Below are 26148 nucleotides of genomic sequence, written 5' to 3'. Positions count from 1 at the left end.
GAGATCTCTGAGCAGTGTAACCCTTTGAGTGCATGATGCCATTAAGAAAGTGCAAGATTGGAGTGAGTTGAAGGTTGATTTACCCTGGAAGAGTGAATTAGATCATTCTTCCTGCACAGGATGGCATTTCTCGGCCAGGTGTCCGACAAGCTGACATCCCTTGCAACCATCTCCCAGACTTGCAGGGTGAGGCTTGTGGGCCTCTTAGAGCCATTCCTCGGATAGAGGACACCCTGGTGCTGGCGGATTCCAAGGATGAGTGCTTCAAGGGAGTCATTGCTGAACCTCAGTACAGCTTTCTTCCTCGATAGAGACATTCCAAGACGTTTCCTGACAACCAGCTTGCCTGCTGAGAGTAATGTGTGTGTTTTGGTGGTGTTACAATATGGTGCCCGGATCTTCGACCCCATTAGGTAACGGTGGGGCGGATGAATCAGTGCCCGCTCCGCCACATGATTCAGAAAGCTACTCGCTGATGCATAATTAATAAACTCAGGCGTGGGTTCCTGCCCTGCTGCAAGTGGGAAACGCACCATGAAACGTGCCCACCACTGCACTTAGTCTCCAGAAGGTAAAACTCCGCCCTAGGATACTATATGCCTTATTAACTGCTCTCTCAACCAGTCCTTTCACCTTCAATGACTTATGCACATATACACCCAGATCCTTCTGCTCCTGCAGTCACTTTATTTTATATTGCCCCTCCATGTTCTTCATATCACATTTCTCTGCATTGAACTTCATCTGTCACTTCTGCACTCGTTCTACCAACTTGTCTATGTCCTTTTGAAGTTCTACACTATCTTTACAGATCACGATGCTTCCAAGTTTCGTATCATCCACAAATTTTGAAATTGTGCACTGTACACCAAGGTCTAGCTCAACGATTTTTTTTTTTATTCGTTCATGGGATATGGGTGTCGCTGGCTAGACCAGCGTTTATTGCCCATCCCTAACTGCCCTTGTTCAGAGGGCATTTAAGAGTCAACCACATATATATCGGGAAGAGCAAGGGCATGAGACACTTGAGTTCCCTGGGGAGCTCCACTACAAACCTTCTTCCAGCCCGAAGAACATCCTTTAACCACCACTCTTTGTTTCCTGTCACTCAGCCAATTTCATATCCATGTTGCTACTGTCCCTTTTATTCCATGAGCTATAACTTTGCTCACAAGTCTATTGCGTGGCAATATATCAGATGCCTTTTGGAAGTACATGTACATCACATCAACAGCATTACCCTCATCAACCCTCTCTGTTACCTCTTCAAAAGCTCCAGCAAGTTAGTTAAACATGATTTTCCTTAACAAATCTGTGTTGACTTTCCTGAATTAAATCTCCCTATAACTTTGTCTGCTTTAAGGAGAACAGCCCCAGCTTCTGCCTCTCCACATAACTGACATTTCGTATCCTGGGTACCATAGTAAATCTCTGCTACCTCTCCAAGATCATGACATTCTTGTTAAAGCGTGGTGCCCAGGATTGGCCACAGCATTCCAGGTGAGGCCTAATTTTATGAAGATTTAGCATTATTTCCTTTATTTTGTATTCCCCTCCTCTATTTATAAAGCCAAGGTTCCCTTATGCCTTTTTAACAGTCTTCTCAACTTGTCCTGCCATCTTCAAAGGGTGTCCAGGTCTTTCCATTCTCACACCCCCATTATAATTGTACTATTTAGTTTATTTTGCCTCTCCTCATTCTTCCTACCAAAATTAATCATTTCACACCTCTTAAATTTCATCTGCCATGTATTTGCTCATTTCACCACTCTGTATGTCCTCCTGAAATCTGTTTCTATCTGTCTCATTGTTTAATGCATTTGCGTTTTGTTTCATGTAACTGTTGCAAACGTTGAAATTATGCCCCTTGTACACAAGACCAGGATATTCATATATTTAGAAAAAAAGAGCAGTGGTGTCAATATTGACCCCTGTGGGACACCATTGTCTACTTCCCTGCAGTCAAAAAAACAACTATCCAGCACTACCCTCTGCTTTATGCCCCCTATTAGCTAATTTTGTATCCACGCAGCCATTGCCCCTTTAATCCCATGGGCTTCGATTTTGCTAACAGGTTTATTTTGTGGTACTTTGATTTAAGGTGAGGATTACCTTAATCCCAGCATGGGATTGGTCAAGTCACTTGAATGGTGGAAAGGAAATTGAGGATGAAATTTGTAAACAAATTAGGTTCATACTAACGATAATTTAATAATTATGGGAGATTTTAATTATCCCAAAATAGACTGAGATAGGGAAAAGAAAGTGAGAAAGGTGAATGTTTTTTTAAACATTGTATTCAGAATTGTTTTCTTTGTCAGAATGTTACCACCAATGAAGCAAAACTTGGGGAGATGGTGGAGTGGTGGTAATGTCACTGGGCTAGTAATCCAGTAGTGTAGGCAAATGCTTCTGGATACATGGGTTCAAATCCTACCCTACAGCTGGTGGAATTTAAATTAAATTGACAAACCTGGAATTGAAAGCTAGGCTGGATTTTTCCAGTCCTGCCCATGGGAATTGTCGGGGACGGAAAACTTGACGGTCCATTGATTTCAGGTGGGAACCGGAAAATCCTGGCCCTCATCTCAGTAATGGTGACCATGACAGCTGTCATTGATTGTTACAAAAAACCATCTGGTTCACTAATGTCCTTTTAGGGAGGGAAATCTGCCATCCTTACCTGGCCTGGCCTACATGTGACTGCCCTCTAATCTTAACTGCCCTCTGAAATGATTTAGCAAGCCACTCAATTCAAGAGCAATTAGGGATGGGAAACAAATGCTGGCCTTGCTAGCAATGTGCACATTTTAAAAAAACACTTTACTTAGTTCTGGATAATGAGGCATAGCAAGCAGTTGACCAAATAGGACATAATTATACTCTCATCACTGTCTCTTAAATTAAGTTCAGTGTAAGAATAGAAAAGGAAAACAAGCATTTAAAAACAAATTATAATGAGATAAAAAGAAACTTGCAAATGAAGGAGAAATTTCAGAACAACAATGGGAAATATTTAAATTGGAGATGAATAGGTTACGAATTAAGTATATTTCAGTAAGGAAAAGGCAATGAATGAGACACTTGGGTTCCTTGGATAAATGCAGAGACCAGAGCCAGCTTGAAGCTAAAAAGAAAAACATTTAGGGATGACATGGCAGATAAAACAAAAGCCAGGGCAAATGCAGACAACAAAGGATATCTACAGAAAGGGTGATTGGGAAAGCTATAAGTCAGCATTAAAAATATAAATAACAGAAATAAAAGTCCTCTATGATGGCATTAGTAGTAATAGGTCAATGTAGGCCACTAAGAAATGAAGGTGACAAGTTTGTAATGGAAGGTAAGGGAATGGCAGTGCTCCTAAATAATGGGTGGGATTTTACGGCTTCGCCAGCTGCTGCTATCACCCAATCCTGCCAAAAGCCAGTGGACTGGGGCTGGAAAATCCCAGCCAATGTCTCATTTTTCACAGAAGAATTGGATATGGAAAATGTAGAACCACCTGAGGTGTGTATGGATAGTTAGGAAGAACTATTATTCAAAAAGGGATTATACTAGAGAAGGAATGCAAAGTCAAGGTACTTGGAGCCAATTAATTTCCATCCAAATATCCTGAGGATAGCTTGTGACCAGATGGTGGAGATTGTGATCATAATTTTTCAGACATTCAGAGCATAACAAGAACAGTAGAACATAAGAACTAGAAGCAGGAGTAGGCAATTCAGCCCCTCGAGCCTGCCCCGCCATTCAATACGATCGTGGCTGATCTCATTTCGGCCTCAACTCCAATTTCCTGCCCTCTCCCCTTAACCTTTCAACCCGTTACTAATTAAGAACCTGTCTATCTCCTTCTTAAATTTATTCAACGTCCTGGCATCCACTGCACTCTGAGGTAGTGAATTCCACAGATTCACGACCCTTTGAGAAAAGTAATTCCTCCTCATCTCTGATTTAAATCTACCACCCCTTAGCCTAAAACTATGGCCTCTTGTTCTAGAATGCCCCACATGGGGAAACATTCGCTCCACGTCTACTTTGTCTATTCCCTTTAGCATCTTATATACCTCAATTAGATCTCCTCTCATCCTTCTAAACTCTAGCGAGTATAGGCCTAAACTGCTCAATCTCTCCTCATGAGACAAGCCCCGCATCTCTGGAATCAACCTAGTGAACCTTCTCTGAACCGCCTCCAATGCAACTACATCCTTCCTCAAGTAAGGGGATCAAAACTGTGCACAGTACTCTAGGTGCGGTCTCACCAATGCCTTGTACAGTTGCAACAACACTTCCCTATTTTTATACTCTATTCCTTTAGCAATAAATGCCAAAATTCCATTTGCCTTCCTTATTACCTGCTGTATCTGCATACTAGCTTTCAGCGATTCATGCACGAGGACACCCAGTTCCCTCTGCACTGAAGCATTCTGAAGTTTCTCTCCATTTAAATAATATGTTGCCTTTTTATTCCTCCGACCAAAATGGATAACCTCAAACTTATCCCTCTAGTTAAACTCCATCTGTCAAATGTTGGCCCATTCACCTAACCTGTCCATATCCATTTGTAAATTTCTTATTTCTTCATTGCAACTTACTTTCCCACCTGCAAATTTAGCTATAGTACCTTCTACCCCTGAATCCAAGTCATTAATATAGATTGTAAATAGTTGGGGCCCAAGGACCGAACCCTGTGGCACCCCACTAGTTACAGCTTACCATCCAGAAAAAGACCCATTTATCCCGACTCTCTGCTTTCTGTAGGTTAGCCAATCCTCTATCCAAGCTAATATATTACCCCTAACTCCATGTGATCTTATCTTGTGTATTAACCTTTTGTGCGGCACTTTATTGAAGGCCTTCTGGAAGTCCAGATATACTACTTCTACAGGATCCCCATTATCCACTTTGCTTGTCACATCTTCAAAGAACTCTAGCAAATTAGTCAAACACTATTTACTCTTCATAAAACCATGCTGACTCTGATAGATTGCATTTTGACTTTTCAAATGCCCCATTACTACTCCCTTAATAATGGATTCCAACAATTTCCCAACGACAGACTTTAAACTAACTGATCTTTAGTTTTCTACTTTCTGCCACCAATTCCACCAGTAGTAGGTGGAATTTAATGCCCTCCCATGTGAAGAGTTTGGTGGCGGGGGGTGGGGCATTTAATTGTGTGGGAGGCTGCTGGGTGAGGATCCCACTACCTTCTTGCCACTGTCCCGATTAAGTCAGTGACAGGAATGGTGCAATTAATGCCCAGTTAAGGGCCTCACCCTGCTGACTGCTGGAATTCACCCAGCGGTGGACTGGGGACTCGCCATGTGGGAAGCCCAAAAATAAACCCTGCTGGGGTTGCTTGCGGTCCCCTGGGAAGGTGGGGGAAGGGAGTGGTCCCTCGTTCAAAGGCACTCCATGCCTGATTGAGGACCCCAGCATGGGTGGTGAGGGGGAATCCACTGAGATCCACCCTCACCACCCCACCCTGCAACCCTCCTCCCACCATCACTCACCTATGCCTGGATTTCCCAGTGATCCTAGGGCTCACGTGGGTGTACTGGCAGCAGCCACCGTCTCACTGATGGAGCTACTGAGTAAGTATAGCTGCTGGCCTCTGAGAGCTGCAGGCCAATCGGAGTGCGGGACTTCTGTACCCAGAGCCCTTGCTTCCTTCCTAGATTAGCACTTGATTCGGCGGGCCTTTCAGAAAAGAGGCGACATGGCGCTCTTGCGCGGTCTCTAGCCGGTGGGCAAAACCCCTGTAGTCCCCATTAAGTACTGCCCAGGGACTAGAGGACTGGATATTGGTGCATTTACTTCTTACCTTCAAGAAGGGAAGAGAGAGTGTGGTGTAAAAAGTAATTGCCATGCATAAGAGACATGGCAATGATGAATTTAGAGGAATGAGCATAGAGATTATTACAGAGAAGGAAAAATAAGAGTAAAAGGAAGTTTCACAGAGTAGCAAAGTGTTTTGAGTGGTGTTCCATAGAGGAGCATGAGACCACTGGTATTTGCTGCATATATAAATGACATGGGAATTGAGTCAAAAATAGATATTTGCTGATGACGCCAGATTGAGGAGAGTGCCAAATTTGAAGGTAGCAATGACTGTAGGAGGATATCAATAGGATGGGCAGATTTGGTGGTAGATTGTAGAAAAATATGCAGTAATATCTTTTTAAAGCGAGTAAAGAAATCCACCTTAAATGGTAAGCTTTTTAATGCAGTAGAGGAAAACAAGGATTTTACTGTATAGCTACAGAAGTCATCAACAATGGCAGTGTGGGTATATGTTAACAGAACTGAGAGGATGCAATGGTCAGCAAAGATTGAACAGGCTTGTGATCTTTTCTCTGCATAAGAAGGGTCGTGATGGAGGTCATTAAAATTGTGAAGGTGTTTGGTGGAGGAAACGTGACGAAACAGCTCTGGCTTGTGTGTGAGTTCATAAAAAGAGGCATAAATATAACATAACCCCTAACCAATCAAATAAAGGATTTTGAAGGATTCTTTTTAGATACAGAGTGGCGAGAATAAGTGATTAAAGCACAAAGTATTCATGCATTTAAAGTAAGGCTTGATATTTACATGAGGGAGTAGGGAATAGATGGGAAGTGTGGGAATAACTAAAAGGAACATGAGGAGGCTTGTGGATAAACACCAGTAGAGATCAGTTGGGCTGAATGACCTATATCTTTGCTGTAGACCCTTTTTAATTCACATACATAAGGCCAATTAAAACAGCCTTTGATCTTACATCTAGTGGTAAAGAGTATAAAAGCAAGGAGGTAATGTTGAACTTGTACAGGACTTGGTTATATCATAGTGAGATTATTGTGTACACATTTGGATATCCCATTAGAGGAAAGATTTAAAACAATGGGAAAGTTGCAGTGAAGATTCCTTAGGGTATTTCCATGAATAAATATTTATAGTTATGCAAAGAATTTGAGAATTTATGGCTCCTTTCACAAGAAGTGAAATAGTTAAGAGTGACCTGATAGAAATTTAATAGTGATTTAAAGGATTATGATAACATATATAGCATTTCGCAACCACGGTAAACCATTGAGTGGGGAAAAAAATTAAGGTGATCACAAAAAGAACGATAGAAAATGTGTCTTTACACAGAGACAAGATAGAATGTGGAATTCTCTGCCACAAACCATGATTGAAGCAGAGTCAATACATTGTTTTAAAGTGACTGATGCAGTTGGTACAGCTGAGTTAGTTAAAAATCCCAGAGGGAAACTTTAAGCAATTGTCATAACCTATAATTTTAAGTGTCATGTTTGAGATGTGACCCTAAATTTAGGAATCGGACTACCAGTTCATGAGATTTTACATTAAACTAAATGAAACATTTTATTAATTTACACAGATTAAAACATATATATACATGGCTACAAATTACTAATATCATAACTTTTAACAAATTCCCAAACTAATCTCCATTAAGGCAACAGCAACCCATAGATTTAACCAGACACCAGGCAATGCATTTTCACCTTACAAATTCAAAATTAGGTTCTTTTCACTTTGATTCCTGTGGAGAGGGTTGGAGGTTTACAGCTGCCTTTTGATCTCACATTGCCTCTGCCCTGCACACCCAAAAACTGCTGAAGTTATACCTACCAGTCCCGTTGAATTTTAATTCTCATTGTATCAAAAACCTCTGAACTAAACCTCTCTAACAATAAAATCCGTTTCATAGTACCAATTTTATTAGTAATATAAACATATTGCTTGGTAACTGGTGGATAGGTGTCCATTTTCACCCTACTTCTTGAATGTTCTATTAAAAAAAAATGCAAATGCATGCTATCTGTCTTACATATCAAAACTAGTACACATCAAAGCACCCAGGCTAACTGGCTTTAATCCAATTAAGACACACCCACAGACTAAACCTCTGTTTTAAAAGGAAAATATTTCCAAAATAATATATACATTAATAGCTTTATGACATAAAGGTAAATTAATTATCGCTTTAAAGTTTGCAGACTCAATGGGCCAAATGGCCTGTTTCTGTGCTGTAGCACTTTTTGAGACCTGAAAACTTTTAATTGTTGTGGAATAACAGGTCTAATCCAGATCTGCTAATCAATTATAAATTTGTATGGAGAACCACTGGAAGCATACAATGGTTTTCTGATATGTGCAGCTGCCAGTTGGTGAAGCAACACATACTTTGAAAATTGGCTGATTTTCTTTGAGATAACTGGAAACAATTCTGAATATCAGAAGCTGAGATATTGTACAATTTTGTCCTCCTAAACTCTGGCCCTATCGGGGCACAACTTTACCTGACTGAGTATGTGAATGATGTTGATCCTCCGTTTCTTGTGTATTATGCTTCTCTGTCACTTCAATGTCTGTGCCATGTTTAAAAAAAATCTAAAACATTAGGGCAGCAAAAACTGAGACTTGTTTGTGTGTAGTCTCTTAATCAACATTAATATTAACGGAGGTAGAGTTTCCACTTTTGGTGCAATCAGCAAATGCGTCTTAAACTGTTCCCAAATGGCACTAGTTTTGAGAAGCATTTATTCCTAAAGTTTCTGCTCAAAACGCAGACTTAAAACCTGCCATCCACTAGTGCAATTGGGAAATGTTTTACTATGTAATTTAAGAAAAACATTTCTTTAAAAGATATTTCTTGATATACTTGAGAATGGTAACATGGTGCAGTTTAATTAATCTGACTGAAGGTCGATTTATCACATAAAATAAGCCTTTTAATCAGTGTCTAGTCCACCACCGGTGAGTAACCTGAATTTTAATTTACCGAAAATGACTTTAAAAATATACAGAACTATTTGCTAGTTATAGTGGATTACAGTAGTCTGTTTGTAAATTTAAAAATAACGCTGCTTTTGAAACTTGCCTGTTAGTACCCCTGCACTCAAAATTTATTGGAAAAAATTCTGAAGGACAAGATAAATTCACATTTAGACGGTCATGGCTTAAGCAGACAGTCAGCATTTGTTAAGGATAGGTCGTCTCTGTCTAACAAGATTGAAATTTTTGAGGAGGTAACAAGGAGGGTCTTTGAGGGTAGTGCATTTGATGTATTCTATATGGGTTTTAACATGGCTTTTGATAAGGTCTCACATGGCAACCTGGTCATGAAAGTAAAAGCCCATGGGATCCAAGGTAAAGTAGCAAGTCAGATCCAAAATTGGCTTGGGCAGGAAGCGAATGTTAATGGTCGATGGGTGCGTTTGTGACTAGAAGGCTGTTTCTAGTGGGGTTCGGTAAGGGTCAGTATTAGGTCCGTTGCTTTTTGCGGTTATAGATCAATGATTTGGACTTAAATGTAGGGGGTATGATTAAGAAGTTTGCAGATGAGAGAAAAGCTGGCCATGGTTGGTAATGAAGAAGTAGGCTGTAGACTGTAGGAAGATGTCAATTGCCTAGTCAGGGGGAGTGGAACAGTGGTAAATTGAGTTTAATCTGGAGAAGTGTGAGGTAATGCATTTGAGGTAGGCTATCAAGACATGGGAATACAGTAAGTAGTAGGGTACTGAAAAGTGTAGAGGAACAGAGGGACCTTGGAGAGTCCGTCCATAGATCCCTGAAGGTATTGGGACAGGTAGATAAGGTGGTCAAGAAAACAGATGGGATAATTGCCTTTATTAACCGAGGCATATAATAAAAGAGCTGGGAGGTTATGCTGGAACTATACAAAGCATTAAAAAGGGCACAGCTGGAGTACTGTGTGCAGTTCTGGTCAACACAATATATAGGATAGATGTGATTGCATTAGCGAGGTTACAGAGGAGCTTTACGAGAACGTTGTCTGATCTGGAGAATTTTAATTATGAGGAAAGATTGGAAAGGCTGGGTTGTTTTCTTTGGAACAGAGGAGGCTGAGTGAAGACCTAACTAAAGTGTATAAAATTATGAGGGGTCTAGGTAGACTGGATACTAATATCCTCTTCCCCTTGTTTGAGAGGTCCATAACAAAGGAGCATAGATTTAGGGTAAAAGGAGGTTTAGAGGGTATTCAAGAGGAATATTTTTCTCCTAGAAGGTGGTGGGAATCTGGATTTCACTGCCTGAAAAAGTGGTTGAAGCAGAAACCCTCATAATCTTTTAAAAAGTACTTGGGTATGCAAGACCAAGTGCCGTGACTAAGAACTGTAAAGTGGGATTAGGCTGGATGGCTACTTGTTGTTTGGCATAGATGCAATGGACCAAATGGCCTCCTTCCATTCTTCAGATTTCCCTGAAAAGAACCAGCTTAATTTAGTGTCTTTGAAGGCTTGCTAATGAGCATAATTAGCGAGAACTAGCTGTGGTGATTAATTCAATCTGAGACCACTAGTTTTGTAGGTGGAGCTGGCTTCTAGTGTGATGTTTTTTAAACCAATGCAAAAGATCAAATAGTACTTATGACCTTATTGCACAGCACCTCCTTTAACTAACCATGAATAGTGATGCTGAAGTTTCCTAGTATTTCAAATATATATAGTCAGAAACAAAGTGGATCTGATTTTTCTCCCCTTCACTTGAGTGCAAATTGTACTAGCGCTGCCAAGATGTGTCTGGCTGAGTGGGTGGCTGAGCCTGCTGAGTTTCAAGGCTCAGTGAACTGACATGCCTTGGATGTGATCTGTGCAGTCAGATCTTTCCTACACGCCAGGAGACTCACCCCCTCTGCACGTTGCCCTCGAGGTGGCTGTGGTGGGGACGAGACCGTTGTTCACCGCCTTGTGGATTGTGCCTTTGCAAAGAAGGTCTGGAGAGAGATGCAGTGGTTTCTGTCGAGGTTCATCTCGAGCAGTTCTGTGACACAGGACTCTGTGCTCTACGGGCTGCTCCCAGGGACACACACCGAGACAAACATCAACTGCAGCTGGAGGATCAACAACTCAGTGAAAGACGCTCTTTGGTCTGCCCGAAACTTGTTGGTCTTCCAGCGCAAAGAGTTGTCCCTGACTGAGTGTTACAGACTGGCACATTCCAAGGTCCAGGATTACGTGCTGAGGGACGCACTAAAGCTTGGGGCAGCCGCCGCAAAGGCGCAATGGGGAAAGGTCGCTGTCTAAGACCTTTCTGCCACAGTGCACCGAGGGGCTGGGAACTGTTGAGAGCCCCTTGGGCTGTACAGCTCAAAATGAATGTCCGCATTGAATACTAATTGTATTATAATTGTATTGAAGCACCTCAAAGTGCAACATGATGTATGTTGATAACTCCGATACCATTGTCTGATTGTCTGCATTGACCAGATTGAAATGATTGTAATATTCATTGATTGTATTGATGCACCTTGTGATCCATGTGCAAAAGTTGAATTTAATTGTACTTTTGTGATGGTGATTTTGAAATGGTTTGGAATGTTCTTCCAGATATTTTATGAATTAAGTATATTTTTCAAAAAAAAATCAAAATGAACCCAGGATTGAGCAGATGCACCGGGAGTGGTGAGGGAATTTAGTTGCAGCTGCATGCCTGAGAGACATATAAGATTGCACAACCCTGCCAACTTTGGTATCTTCTGGTTGCTGTGACATACATTGCTCTGGATTTTGCCGTAGAAATAATATTAATGCTAACAGTGCTCACTATTTGATGTAAAGGGTTGCTGTAAGGCCACAAAATTTAATTGCTGTTAAATGCCAAGGCCCAGAGTTTGCACTTGGTTGCACTGTCAGTGGAACTTGCCTGAAATCAGTGAAACTGGTGTAAAAGATCACAGAATTTTAAGCAGAAATTAAATTCAGTGCAGCTTAAGTTTCTGTGATCTTTTGCACTGGTTAAAAACAATCACACTTGAAGCCAGCTTCACCCACAAAACTAGTCGTCTCAGATTGAATTAAAGTGGTAAATTGGATAACAACTTCCAGCAACTGCACACCCAGTTAAATGTGGAAATCAGGAAATTGCTGCCCAGGTTTCCCTGCTCTTCCAAAAGCTGTACGATACCAGAAGCTGCATTATGCGAGTATCTCACTGAGAAATCCTATATTGAAACACATGGAGTTGCATGAATTTGCTGTATTTATGTGATGTATGCCCATGAACCTTTCCAGACAAGGTTTGCGCTTGTCCTTTCTACCGTTAGTGATTTTTTAATAGCGTGCTCGGTCTTAATTAGTGCCAAACATCCTCTCTGCATTGAAATTAACTTTTATAAGTTTTGAGTCACATATCTTGGATCTTAAACGTTTTAACAAATTTTTTAAAAATGTTCTTTGAGTCTTTTATCTTTCATTCTTAACTCTATCTTTCTTTCCCTCTATTTAATTTCTGTACATAGTTTGGCATTGAATCAACTATTCTAACTTAGACTTCCTGGTTCAGACTCTGCGCTGCTCATTAAAGATTCTTCCATCTGATTTGACTAATGAGATACATAGTTGCTTGCTCTGTTCACAGAGGTTCCAAGTCTCCTGCAAAAGGTGTTGAGCTGAAATGGCATTCTAATCACAGCAAGTTCCAGTGGAAAGTCTCAGAGAACCTGGAGGTAAGTGTAAGTGCAATGAACCACTGCCACTAACTACAAAATCCAGCCCATAAGATCCTTCACTTTGAAGGAATTGTGAAGGGCACCACTATGTAAGATCTTTTTTTCAATGGGCGTTCCGGGTTTCTGGACCTCTGCCAGTTGGAAAAGCAGGTAGGAAATGGTAAAACCAAGTGCCAGTTTGGCTAAGTGGTTTGTACCCTTGCCTCTGAGTCAGTAGGTTTGTGGGTTCAAACCCCTCTGCAGGACTTGTATCACATAATGTAGGATGAGACTGCAGTGCAGTACTGAGCGAGTGTAGTATCATGAGAGGTGCCACCTTTCAGATGAGATGCTAAGCTGTGCTGCCACACCTTACCTCTCAAGCAACACCACTAAAACTGATTCAATGATCATCTGTCAAATTGCTGTATATAAGAGCCTTGCCATGTTTGAATTAACATGTATATTGATTTGCCATTAACAACAGTATCCATATTTCATACGAATAATTAGTTAGTTATGAAGTACTTTAGGGCACCCTGAGGATGTGAAAGACATTATGAAAATGTAAGCTATTTTCTTTTGTTGTAATTTTTGTCTCATTTCTGTCACATTTGAATGCTTCTGCATTTTCCAGGCAGAGGCCTTGCCAAGTTGCCTTTAAAATAGGCACAATTGATGAGCAGTGCTTTTAATCTTTTCCATTGTAACCATGTTGAGAATAATAGTAAACTATGGGCAAAATCTACTGAGACTCCAAATGCTGGGCAGGGAAGGGTCTTGCAAGCAGCAGTTGGCTTATTGGAAATTATATGTGAAATAATCCATGGAAAATCTTGAGAAATGCACCGGCAATTTTTTTGCCTGCTGTGTACAGAGCCTCACTGGTGATGAAGGGTCTCAGAAAATTTCACCCATGTATTTACACCTATACATTGTCTGTGACCACTTTGTTTAGAAATATTTCTTGGGTACTTACTACTTCTGAGTATTTACTTATCTGAACTAAGTTAGTTGATATCAATAAGGACATGATAATTGATCTGTGTGCTAGGGCAACCAGAGAGATCAAGGTGCTTCTAGAACTGTACCCCAACACAAGCAAGTGCTTTCAAGATTGGGTGGGAAACATTTTGGTCAAAGGAAGTTTTTAATATGCTGATCTCCAGTGTTGAGATGTAAGCAATTTTAGTCAAAGTTCATTGATGCTATTTCTGTATTACAGCTGGTGCCAAAATATCTGACAGCAAATAACTGCCGACCATGGCACCTTACATCTGGCAGGTGTGCCTTTGGAAGGTTGTAATTACCTTCACTCTCACTGAAGCTGTATCCCTCCAGCTAGACCAACCAAAGGTGCTGCTGGTATCTTTTGATGGATTTCGTTGGGATTACATCCACAGAGTTCCTACACCACACTTCAAGTATGTCATGGAAAATGGTATTCATGTAAATCAGGTTACAAATATTTTCATCACAAAAACCTATCCAAACCACTATACCCTTGTTACTGGGTTATATGCAGAGAACCATGGGATTGTAGCCAATGAAATGTATGATCATGTCTTAAATAAAACCTTCTCTCTGGATGGAATGGATATATTTGATCCAGTCTGGTGGGACGAGGCCTACCCACTTTGGGTTACAAACCAGATTCAAGGCCATAGGACTGGAGCTGTAATGTGGCCTGGTACTGATGTTCAAATACATGGTATGTACCCAACTCACTACATGATCTATAATATTTCTGTTCCTTTTGAGGATCGAGTGGCTCAATTGATGGAGTGGTTCAGAGGGGAAGAACCTGTTAATTTTGGCCTGTTGTACTGGGAAGAACCTGATCGTTCAGGCCATGAGTTAGGGCCTGAAAACTTGCTCATGGAAAAAGTAATTGCTGATATTGATCTAAAGCTTGGTTACCTTGTAGAACAACTTCAGAAAGCAGGACTGTGGGACACAATAAACTTAATAGTCACAAGTGACCATGGAATGGCTCAGTGTTCTATGGACAGGATCATTGAATTGGATCTATACATTAATCGTGAGCTGTACACATGGATTGACTTCACGCCAGTCTCTGCTATTTTGCCCAAAAAAGGTAAGATAAAGATATTTGCTACAATTGATATTTTTGATAAACTTTTGACTTAGTGTTCTTGGAATAGAAGTGTGAGATCATTTACTTTGGACCTGACAAAGGCAAATTAGAATATTTTCTTAAATAAAAACAGAAAATGCTGGAAAAACTCAGAAGGCCTGACAGCACCTGTGGAGAAAGAAACAGAGTTAACTGTGTTTCAGTATTGGGCATTGCACCTCAGGAAAGATTTTGGCCTTGGAAGGTCCACAGATTCACCGGAATGTTGGGGCTTAAAAATAACTTGTATTTCCTTGAGTTTTTTGATATTTTTGTTAGTTTGGGGTATTGAGGAATATCAAACAAATGTGGGTTAATGGAGTTGAGGGTAAAAATTTTCTGTGACCTAATTGAATGGCAGGACAGGTTTGGTGGGCTCGTCGATCTACTGCTGCTGGTGCAGACACAATGGGCCAAACGACCTCCTGTGCCATTAAGATTCTGTGATTCTGTTAATGTGTACCTTTTTAGAATACTACTAAACCTAATTTTTAAAAAGATTTTTAGACTTCACTGTAAACATTTGTTTCTTTGGGAGGGTTGGAGGGAAGGAAGTGGGAACAGAAGGCAAAAGAGGGACACTTTTCTTGAGCTTCCTCCAGTGGCTGTGTATAAGCTGGTTTGTGGACGACATGCTCATCAGATTTTTAAAATTTTCTCTGGAAAATGTGTGCCTCCATATAGCAGAACAGCTAAGCTTGGGATCTGGGAGTGTGGGGAATCAAAGGTACAGTGCTAATCTTTGGTAATTTGATGTCCCAATTCTTAGTATAACTTGTATTAAGGACATGGTTGCGTACACATTGCACTAACACACAGTTTTCCATCCTTATTGTAATTTTGGGTGAGGAGAAAAGCCCTTTATGATTGCACTACTTCTGAATATGCCTGTGACATGCTGTCGTATTGAAAATTATAAGCAATCTATTTCTTTCAAAGTTTCTTTACATGTTGTGATGAACAGTGATACCTACCTCCCCTCTCTGTAGCATCTCTTGAGTCTTCCACTGACTCCATGCTGCCAGACTGCTTGTCTAACATCCGGCCTTGACTGACTCTCAATTTCGTCCAGGTAAAATTGAGAAGATTGAAGACATCACCTTTGGTCTCTGTTACAGATTGCTTCTGTGTTTCTCACTTCAGTGCCCCTTCTCAGCCTCTTTCTCAAACTTGAATCAGACTGCTTGCACCATCGGCATCTTATTCAAAGCCGAACATAGTTTCTCTTTTCATGCTACCTCCCCTTCAGTAGCATTGCTAAACTCCATTTTAGCCAACTTACCACTGAAAGCCTCAGACATACCTTTGTCATCTTGAGACACTACAGTATCTATTCTTGCTGGTCCCTCATTCTCCATAAACTTGGTCAGGTCCAAAACCCTTGGTGACCTGCATTAGTTTCTGATATCTGAACACCTTTAACATTAAATTTTTGTCTTTCTCTTTATATTTCTCCATATCCTTGCCTCTCCATGTCCCTAACATCCTCTAGCCCTACAAACCCTGCTCTTAACTAAACTCTAGTTTCATCTGGAAGTTTCTCTCCAAACCACACACCATCCTAACTTGGAAACATATCGCCATTCCTTCACTGTCACTGGGTCAAAATCCTGTAGCTTCCTCCCTAACAGCACTGTGGGTGTTCTTACACCATGTGGACTGCAGCAGTTCAAGAAGGCAGCTCACCACCACCTTTTCAAGGGCAATTACGGATGGGCAATAAATGCTGACCTAGCCAGCGACGCCCACATACCGCAAATTAATGAAACAATCTGATCCCAGCCTCTTGTTCATCTCTCCTTTCCTTGCTCCACCATTAGCAATGTGGATACAAGCAGTTAGGCTCCATTTTCCTGATTTCCAATCTTAAATCTTTCTGTACACCTCATGCTCATTTTAAGGTTCACCTTAAAATCCATCTCTTTGGAAAAGCTGTTGATCATCCCTCCTAATCTCACCTCCTTTGACTCAGTGTTTTCTCAGCACCCAGTAAAGATCCTTTAAATGTTATTCTACGTGAATTGTGCTATATAAATGCAAGCGGTTGATGCACTGGTTGAACAAAATTCCAATGATTCTTAACGTTGGATAGACCTTTCTATGTATGTGATCTGAGACTTGAATTTTGAGGATGGACTGTAGGTGATGCTTAAGACTCACATCCATTGAACTTGGTTTTCTAAAACATGAAATGGTTTGTGCATTGCACGCTGTCCATTGTAATGAAAGAAGGTCACAGTCGTTTAGCTAATGTACGCTGATCAAATCAGCCAACTACCAGTTTTATTACAAGATTCTAAGATTTATGCCAGCGTTTTGGGAATGCATTGTGCAATTCTGTTTAAGTCCATTGCTTATAATTGTATAAAACAAATGGGGCTTTCACTACATAGGATTATTGAATTTTTACGCATGTTCTTGCAGTAAAATTCATGATTCTTTCCATTTTATCCTTGAAGACTAATTCAGTGATCTTGTTTGTACGGAAGTCTGAAATTTGGAAGGAAATCTGCTCGAAGATGTTACCTGGAAAGTAGCTGTGAGAAGATGCTCATTTATCCATGGCTTAGTGCTTAGCATAATTGGTTTGCAAAGAGACAAACAATGCTGCTGAAATTGTGTACCTTCAAATACCTACCATTTAATAGGATGATGGTGTCTGACCACACTGTTTTCAGGACAGCGAAAGTGCACTCACATTTTATGGTGTTATGCTACCCACTATTCCACTTGTGAAGAGATCCTCATATCTGCTATTTGATTTGTAACAAGACTTGCCAGTTATCATAACCAACTAGTGACCATTTTCCTTGGGGGACATAAGTGGATTCACTTTGGGCTGGGCCCAAGGTGGCAAGTCTGATGATAGAAAATTGTATTAGAACCATTGCAGTTGGTTGGGTAATCTGATACCCAAACCAGTTAGTTCTGAAATGCTTCAGAGAACTGATATTTGACCAGCCAACCTTAAGGCCTTCAGGGACTTGGAGGGTAGACCATTCACTGGAGACTGAGATTCTTCCCATTCAAAATCGTGTGACTACTCTAGAGTTTTGTTGTATGTAACACAACCCCAATGCCTCCCCACCCCAAATCAGGTAAATAGATTTCCCTGTGGTTTTGCTTGGTGACTTAGTGATGAGTTTTTCTTGTGTGTCAGAGACCTCATTGACCAGAGAAGTAATAATTATGGATGCTCTGGGTACAGGTGTTTCATTTTAGTTTCCAGATATCTTCCAACATGACTTTTCAATGAATTCTGCACAAGCTGCTGATGTGACCACTGTTTTTGTTTTGTTGCAGGCAAATACGATGAAGTATATAATGCTTTGGTGAATGCTCATCCCAATATGACAGTATACAAGAAGGAGGATATTCCAGATCGTTTTCACTACAAACACAATGAGCGAATTCAACCAATAATAGCCGTGGCAGATGAAGGCTGGACAATCAATCAAAATAAAACAACTGGAAAATTTACTTGTATGTATTTTTCTTCCAATAATATTGGTAATGCTAATTCTTTTAAAGGTAATGGTGAGGTTAATTTTCAGACATTTTATTGGGTAAGGTAGTGGCAAAAAAAAAAGGAAGACAGTCTCATCTGCTGTGTCTAAGTATATGCTTTTTCACCATCAAAATGCATATTATCTGTTTTTAGTTAGCTTCTTCAGAGTACTTTGAGAAAAGATTACATAATTTTGTGATCCAAAGACAAAGGGGGTCTTCAAAACTGCAAGGAACTGCAAGAATAAAGGAGAAATACATATTGGAGCATGCACAGATTAACTTGTATATGTAAAAACCTTGAGTGTTCCATTTTTCTAACACAGGCCTGGATTTTCATCCTTGAGGTGTGTACGGGGAGTCAAGAAAATTCCCAGCTTGGCCCATCCCGCCTTGGGAGAAAGTGCCCGCAAAAGGCGGGAATTTAATTGTTGGTGGGCAGGTGCAGGCTGGAGTCAGGCCAGCTGGCCTGGGAAGAAGTGCGGAGGCAACCACAGGGACTGCTGGGTTTCGAGGGCAATTAGAGTTCAAGACTCCTTTGAGGGCATATGAACCACGACTCTTTAAAAACCTAGTACAACACCATGAAAATCGTGGAGGAGAAAGAGATGCCTATCATGGAGCTAGTCAGATTAGGAGTTCTGGATGTGGCTTTTGACGGGTGAAAATCCAGGCCACAATCTTTATTTCCCTTTAAACATCTTACTATTTTATTTGATTCCCTTGGAATTATTTTACAATCCCAGTGCCACTAAGGTTTGTAAGTATTTTCAGTGAAGCTTTATATCCTGTAACAAGAGGTATTTTTTGATCTACCAAATAGAATTATGGAATCGATTATAAGTGTTAACTTCTGACCCAGTTAAGCTGGATCATACTTGACAAAAATTATAAACAGTTGTTTTTGATTGCTCAACTAATCCCTAGCCCAAAACTGAGTGTCATTAAGGGTTAGCTTGGCTCATTTGGTGGCATTCAGACCTCTGAGTCAGAAGGTCATGGGCTCAAGATTCACTACCAAGGCCTAAACACATAATCTAGGCTGGCACTTCAGTGTATGAATGAGGGACTGCTACTTTGCCATATTGCAGGTCAGATGTCTGCCTATTTATATGCATGGAAAATAACCCATAGCACTGGATCTTGGTAAAAGTTGCTTCCTCAGCAAACACTATCAAATGTAGTTTAACTGGCCATTCATTCATTTGCTGTTTGAGACCTTTGTAATGCCAAATGTACTTCCACATTTGTCTACATATCAATATCGATTGCACTTGAAAAGCTAGTGTCAGTAAAAGTGATTGTTGTAAAACTTAACTAGTTCGATAATGTCCTTTTTACAGATTGAAACCTACTATTCAGTCTAGCTTATGGCTAGATCTAGCTTTGGTCTCACACCAAAGGGATTGAATCCTAACTTCCCTCTGAAGTAACCTAGCAAGCTACTCAGCTGTATCAAACCACAATAGGGCAACTAGAAGTGGGCACCAAATGCTGGTAATGTCAGTGGTATCCACATCCCAAGATTGAATAAAATAAAAGCTCTTTCTTCCATACATAATGTTCAGGCACACAAATATGCCTCTGTGAAAAATAGTAGACATTGCAGTTAACTCCAGGGTTAGCTAAATAAGTGATATTGAGCACAATCACTTTAATTTCACAGTCTGGTAGAAAACTGAGTACTATGTATTCCCATGTTAGATTTAAAGAATAATAATAAAGATAGCAATAATAATCAATAGAATGAAAGAGAAACAAATTAAGCTTGAAAGTGTTAACAAATGATCTTGGAATATGAAAAGGTCTCCTGAAACCTAAAATATTCTGTAAGGATGAATTTTTTAAAAATTGAGTTAATTATAGAAGTTATTCCAAATGCGTATTGAATTTTTAAAAACTGTTTATCATGTATAAGAAGTGATATTGTTTCTACCAAAATCTTTCAGAAACTGTTCCTAGGAGTTTATAAGACCATAAGATGTAGGAGCAGAAGTAGGCCATTTGGCCTATCAAGTCTCCTCCGCCCTTCAATGAGATCATGGCTGATCTGATAATTCTCAACTTCACTTTCCTGCCTTTTCCCCATAATCCTTGATTCCCTTCATGACTAAAAATCTGTCTATCTCAGCCTTGAATATATTTAACGACCCAGCCTTTACAGCCCTCTGCAGTAAAGAATTCTATAGATTTTACCCTCTGAAAGAAGAAATTCCTCCTCATCTCTGTTTTAAGTGGGCGACCCCTTACTCTGAGATTATGCCTTCTGGTCCTAGACTCTCCCACAAGGGGAAACAACCTCTCAGCATCTACCCTGTCAAGCCCCCTAAGAATCTTGTATGTTTCAAGAAGGTCGCCTTTCATTCTTCTAAACTCCAATGAGTACAGGCCCAACCTACTCAACCTCTCCTCATAAGAAAGTTGGTCCATACCCAGGATCAACTTAGTGAACCTTCTCTGGACAGCCTCCGATGCCAATATATCTTAGATAAGGGGACCAAAACTGTTCACAGTATTCTAGGTGTGGTCTAACTAGTGCCTTGTATAGTTTTAGCAAGACTTCCCTATATTTACACTCCATTCCCTTAGAAATAATGGCCAACATTCCATTTGCCTTCCTTGTTACCTGCTGAACTTGTATGGTAACTCTTTGGGATTCATGCACAAAGACCCCCAAATTCCTCTGTGCTGCAGCTTTCTGCAGTCTTTCTCCATTTAAATAATATTCAGCCCCTCTTGTCTTCCTGCCAAAGTGCATAACCTCACATTTGCCCACATTATATTCCATCTTCCAAGATTTTGCCTTCTCACTTAACTGTCTGTATCCCTCTGTAGACTCTTTGTGTCATTCTCACCACTTGCTTCCCACCTATTTTTGTGTCCTCCACAAACTTGGCGATGGTACATTTACTTTTTAAAAATTCTTTCATGGGATGTGGCAAGGCCAGCATTTGTTGCCCATCCCTAATTGCCCTTGAACTGACCTTGCTAGGTAATTTCAGAAGGCAGTTAAGAGTCAACCACATTGCTGTGTGGCTGGAATCACATGTAGGCCAGACCAGGTAAGGATGGCAGATTTCCTTCCCTAAAGGACATTAGTGAACCAGATGGGTTTTTGCAACAATCGAAGATATTTTCATGGCCACCATCACTCAGACTATCTTTTTACACTCCATATTTATTAACTGAATTCAAATTCCACCAGTTGTCATGGTGGTATTTGAACCCATGTCCCCAGACCAATAGCCTGAGTCTCTGGATTACAGGTCCAGTGACAGTACCACTACAACACCATCTCCCCTGACTTGGATGACTTCGTTCATCCAAGTCATTAATATATATTGTAAACAAATGTGGCCCCAGCACTGATTCCTGTGGCACTCCACTAGTTATAGTTGCCATCCTGAAAATGTACCCCTTATCCCAACCCTCTGTCTTCTATTAGTTAGCCAATCCTCTATCCATGCAACATTCTACCCCCAACACCATGGGCTCTTATCTTATTAAGTAGCCTTATGTGCAGTACCTTATCGGACATTTTTTGGAAATCCGAATCTATTACATCTGTTGGTTCCCCTTTATCTATCCTGCTTGTTACCTCCTCAAAGAATTCTAATAACTTTGTCAGGCATGATTTCCATTTCATGAAGCCATGCTGACTCTGCTTGATTATATTATGTATTTCTAAATGTTCTGCTCTTACATCCTTTATAATAGACTCTAACATTTTCCCAATGACAGATGTTAAGCTAACTGGCCTATAGTTACCTGTTTTTTGTCTCCCTCCCTTTTTGAATAAGGGTGTTACATTGGCAGTTTTCTAATCCTCTGGGACTTTTCCAGAATCTAAGGATTCTTGGAAGATTACTACCAGTGCATCCACTATCTCTGCAGCTACTTCTTTTTAATATCCTAGGATGCAACCTATCAGGTCCAGGGGACTTATTGGTCTTTAGCCCCATTAGTTTCCCAAGTACTTTTTCTCTAATGATAGTTATTGTATTTATTTCCTCCCCCACTTTGATTATTTAGTATTTTTGGAATGCTATTAATGTCTCCTACTGTGAAGACTGATGCAAAGTATTGATTCAACTCCTCTGCCATTTCTTGCAATGAAGTGCTCATGTGAAATTGTGATTATTTGCCACTGAGCTTCTCTTTTCTTTCCTAGTGGGTAATCATGGATATGATAACGCTATAAAGACCATGCAACCAATATTCATCGCCCATGGTCCTGCTTTCAAGAAGAATTTCACCAAAGAAAACATGGCCATTGTTGACCTCTATCCACTACTTTGCCACCTTTTGGGAATTGACCCAATGCCTAATAATGGTACCTTAAAAAACGTACAGGAATTATTAGTTGCTGTTAAAGTGATCACAACTGAAAGCTCACCTGCGGAGATTGTGTCCCAGGATGAAATAAACACCCAGAGTTCATATGCATGGCTAGGTATTCTCCTTGGAAGTGTACTGGTTGTTGGATTTCTTCTAGCATTTGTACAGAGGGTGACAAAAAGCCAGATGTCTGGATTGAATTTTCACCGTGGTGAGATGGCTCAACCCCTGCTGTCAAGTTAAATTTGTATTTATTGAACTGTTCTCTGATGTGGAACTTTATGCTTCAATATGTCATCTGTTAGTTGTCCTTTATCATCTCAAAATGGTAATAACTAGCTGAGGGACTGCAGTTGTACTAAATGTGAATTCAGGGTTGTTGTTTTGCAGATCTTTGAAAATTTGTTGTCTGTCAGTTTGTCCAGTAGCACCATTGGATGGGAACTGAACTGCAGTAGATCAAGTCTACTAACAAATAAAATAAGTATTGCCGGCGGAGGGATTCCATTTAGTGATAACTACAGTATTAGTGTTAGAAGACTTTGATCAGGAATATGTCAAGAAATATTTATTCAAAAGATTTTACATGATATTACAATTATAAACACCACATAAAACTCATCCTAGCAACTGGTAGGACTCACAAGCTAAAACATCATGGGCAGAATTTTGCAGTTCCCCGCCAACAGTCTTGCAGGCCAGGGTGGGTGGCATAAAATTCCCCAGCTGGCCTTCCCACCCACCCAGACCTGTCTGCAATTTTATGGGGTGGGGGTGGCGGGGCAGACAGGCCTAGGTTAGCTGGCGGGTTGGGGGCATTGGTCAGCAGGAGATCCTGCTTGGGCGTGAAGGGGGGCACCATCCATCAAGAGTCCCCCTTCCATATTGAGCACATACCACCCCACTCCCCACACCCCCACACCCTCCCAAAGGATGTTCTCTTTCCCACCCGGCCTCTTCATTAAGATTCCCCGTAGGCCTCACCTACTCTCCCCGCAACAGTGAAGGAATGGTGATATTGTTCCAAGTCAGCATGGTATATGGCTTGGAGGGGAACTTGCAGGTGATGGTGTTCCCATGCATCTGCATCTCTTGTCCTTCTAGATAGTAGAGGTCATGAGTTTGGCCATTATTAACCTCTGTCCACTACTTTGCCACCTTTTGGGAATTGACCTAATGCCTAATAATGGTGAGAACTTTCCTCCCCACCATCCCCCTCGTACTTTACTGGTCCTGGATTCCGCTGCTCAGAATCTGGAGATTGTTTGTTTGTTTGTTTGTAGTCACAGTCCTGGCCACTGCTGGCGCTACTGGGACTCGATTGGCTAGCAGCTCTCTGAGGTGGGACCTCTGCCCGTGTGAAGGGCAGAAGTGCTGCCTCCAACCAGTTAACGCTTCTTGGAGTGTTAGATGGCTGCGGGGCTGCTTGATTGGTGGGTGTGCGTTCCCGCCAAATCTTCAGGTGGCGGGGTGGAAAACCTAGCCATCCGAAGAAGCTTGTCCTATATCTTAGCCAGATGCATTTATATTAGTAGATCGTGAAAAGTGGCTAATTGCAAGTTCTTTTCTGTTCCAAGCTAAATAGACTTACTGGATAACATATCCAAACATTGATTTTATTGTAACAGCATTTCTTTGAGTATTATAGTTGAGCAGTGCAAGGAATAGGGGAAAAAAGGAAGGAAACGTTGAAGCTCAGTGAAGATGTGATATTTTCATGATTAACCTTGTAAATGTGGTGGGTGACCTGTCCCTTCATAATGAGTTTTAAAACAACAAATGGTGATTATCACAAGCCGTATTTTTCCACTTGAATGCTCACTCAAATGACGTCTTATCCTGGAAAATTCCTTAAACAATATTTTGTTTTTTGGTAATTTATTTATTCTTTCATGGGATGTGGGCGTCACTGACTATCCTTAATTGTGCTTGAGAAGGTGGTGGTGAGCTGCCTTCTTGAACCGCTGCAGGCCATGTGGTGTAGGTACACCCAGAGTGCTGTTAGGAAGGGAGTTCCAGGATTTTGATCCCGCAACAATGAAGGAATGGTGATATTGTTTCAAGTCAGCATGGTCTGTGGCTTGGAGGGGAACTTGCAGGTGACGGTGTTCCCATGCATCTGCTGCTCTTGTCCTTCTAGATGGTAGAGGTCGTGAGTTTGGCCATTGTTGACCTCTATCCACTACTTTGCCACCTTTTGGGAATTGACCCAATGCCTTATAATGGTACCTTAAAAAACGTACAGGAATTATTAGTTGCTGTAAAAGTGATCACAGCTGAAAGTTCATCTGTGAAGATTATGGGCTGAATTTCCTGGCTGGCGGGGTGGGCGGAGCGGGCATGGGCGGGTACAGACCTGATCGGGTTCGCACTGCCATTTTACGCGGACCAGCCAATTAAGGCATGCCCAGCGTGAATCGTGGTTCCGAGGACAGTGGGAGTGGGCGGGGGGCGGTGGGACTGCAATGACTGCCGGGTCCAATGACGACCCGGTGGCATGTTTTAAAAAGTTGCTGCAGCCTTTCCAAGGTTGCGAATTATGGCCAGTGGAAGGACTTCCCAGAGCGCTGCTGGTGAGCAGGCCAGACAGGAGGGTAGGACAGGGGGCACTGTGCCCTCGTTTCTCTGATAATTGCCTTGCTGTCCTCAAGGAGGTGGCAGCACGGCGGGAGGTCCTGGTACCTCAGGACGGGAGCCCCCCCCCCCGCCCCATATGTGACCAAATGTGCCTGGGAGGAAGTGACGGAGGTGGTGAGCTTTCGCAACGTGGTGCGGCGCACTTGGGTCCAGTGTTGCAAGCGCTTCAACGACCTCTTGTGCTCAGGAAGGGTGAGTACCATGTTGGCATTAGTCACTTAACCCAGCAAGTAGGTTTTCCCCCCTGGTGCCGCCGCCGCCCCCCCCAAGTCTGAGTGTAGTTACTGCATTGAATCATTGATGGCCTGTGTCTTTCATTGGGTGGGCCAGCAGATATTGCCCATGCTGAGGTCACCTTGAGAGGGTGGTGAAGGGATGGGTTCTGCCCCTGCAGCAAGTGCTACACTGAGACCCATTTTACTGTTTTCCCCCAAAACAACCTGGAGGAGCTGCACCTAGGCACAGTGCTGGAACTCCAGGACATGTCAAAGTCAGTCAAGGTGATGGCATGCTGGGAAGGAAGCTTCAAGCTGGCAGGGCACCAATCAATCTGCTGTCCTCTGCGCTCCACGTGCTTGCACCTCCTTGCTTTGGAAGGTTAGACCGTGTGGTGCCTGATGTGATGTTGGCAGCATTTGGCCAAGGGAGTGGGGGGTGGTGGTACAGGCCTAGCATCTTTGTGTGAGTGTTCGACAGCAGCGGGGTGAGAAAACACTGGAGCTCTGCAACGTCCCACTCTGGTTAGGGTGGGCCATCCGCGAAGAGAGTCCAGGTACAATTAGCACTAATCAATGCTCTTCTCTCCTTTTCAGGAGAAGAATGCACATAATGCAGCCGAGCGGGTGAGGTCTGGTGGCAGGCCAGCACAGTTAGTGATTTTCAGCCACTTTGAGCAGGAGGCCCTAGATTTGGAGAAGCACCATGCGCCCAGGTCCACCGGTGTCGGTAAGGCTGGGAGACCACGGGCAGGTATGTTTGCACAGCAGTGAGGTCACCATTGTTCTTCTAGCAGCCATGGCACTGCTTAATGTTCAGTGATTGAAGTTTGCAACATGGCTTGACCATT

General features: G+C 41.6%; 1 protein-coding gene across 3 annotated transcripts in view; it reads left to right on the top strand.

Annotated features, from left to right (window-relative positions):
• The first annotated feature begins 1442 nt into the window (after positions 1–1442).
• The window catches only part of enpp5 (ectonucleotide pyrophosphatase/phosphodiesterase 5), a 526082-nt gene continuing 501376 nt past the window's right edge, over positions 1443–26148 (top strand). The window contains exons 1-5 of one of the 3 annotated variants that reach the window (XR_013576616.1): positions 1443–1500; positions 12394–12481; positions 13689–14561; positions 17904–18083; positions 22279–23716. Coding sequence is in view for 1 of the 3 variants with exons in the window: in XM_078542012.1 (XP_078398138.1) it covers positions 13727–14561; positions 17904–18083; positions 22279–22688 (1425 nt within the window). In the remaining 2 variants the exon portion in view is untranslated. Of the gene's footprint in view, positions 1501–12372; positions 12482–13688; positions 14562–17903; positions 18084–22278; positions 24780–26148 lie in introns of those variants that run through there. The other 2 variants (XR_013576615.1, XM_078542012.1) reach the window with 2 other exon arrangements.

This window comes from Cetorhinus maximus, chromosome 5, assembly GCF_964194155.1.
Source record: "Cetorhinus maximus chromosome 5, sCetMax3.hap1.1, whole genome shotgun sequence".
Classification (NCBI taxonomy): Eukaryota; Metazoa; Chordata; class Chondrichthyes; order Lamniformes; family Cetorhinidae; genus Cetorhinus; species Cetorhinus maximus.
The sequence above is the reverse complement of the archived record's forward strand: the minus strand, read 5'-3'. Positions and strand labels throughout refer to the sequence as shown.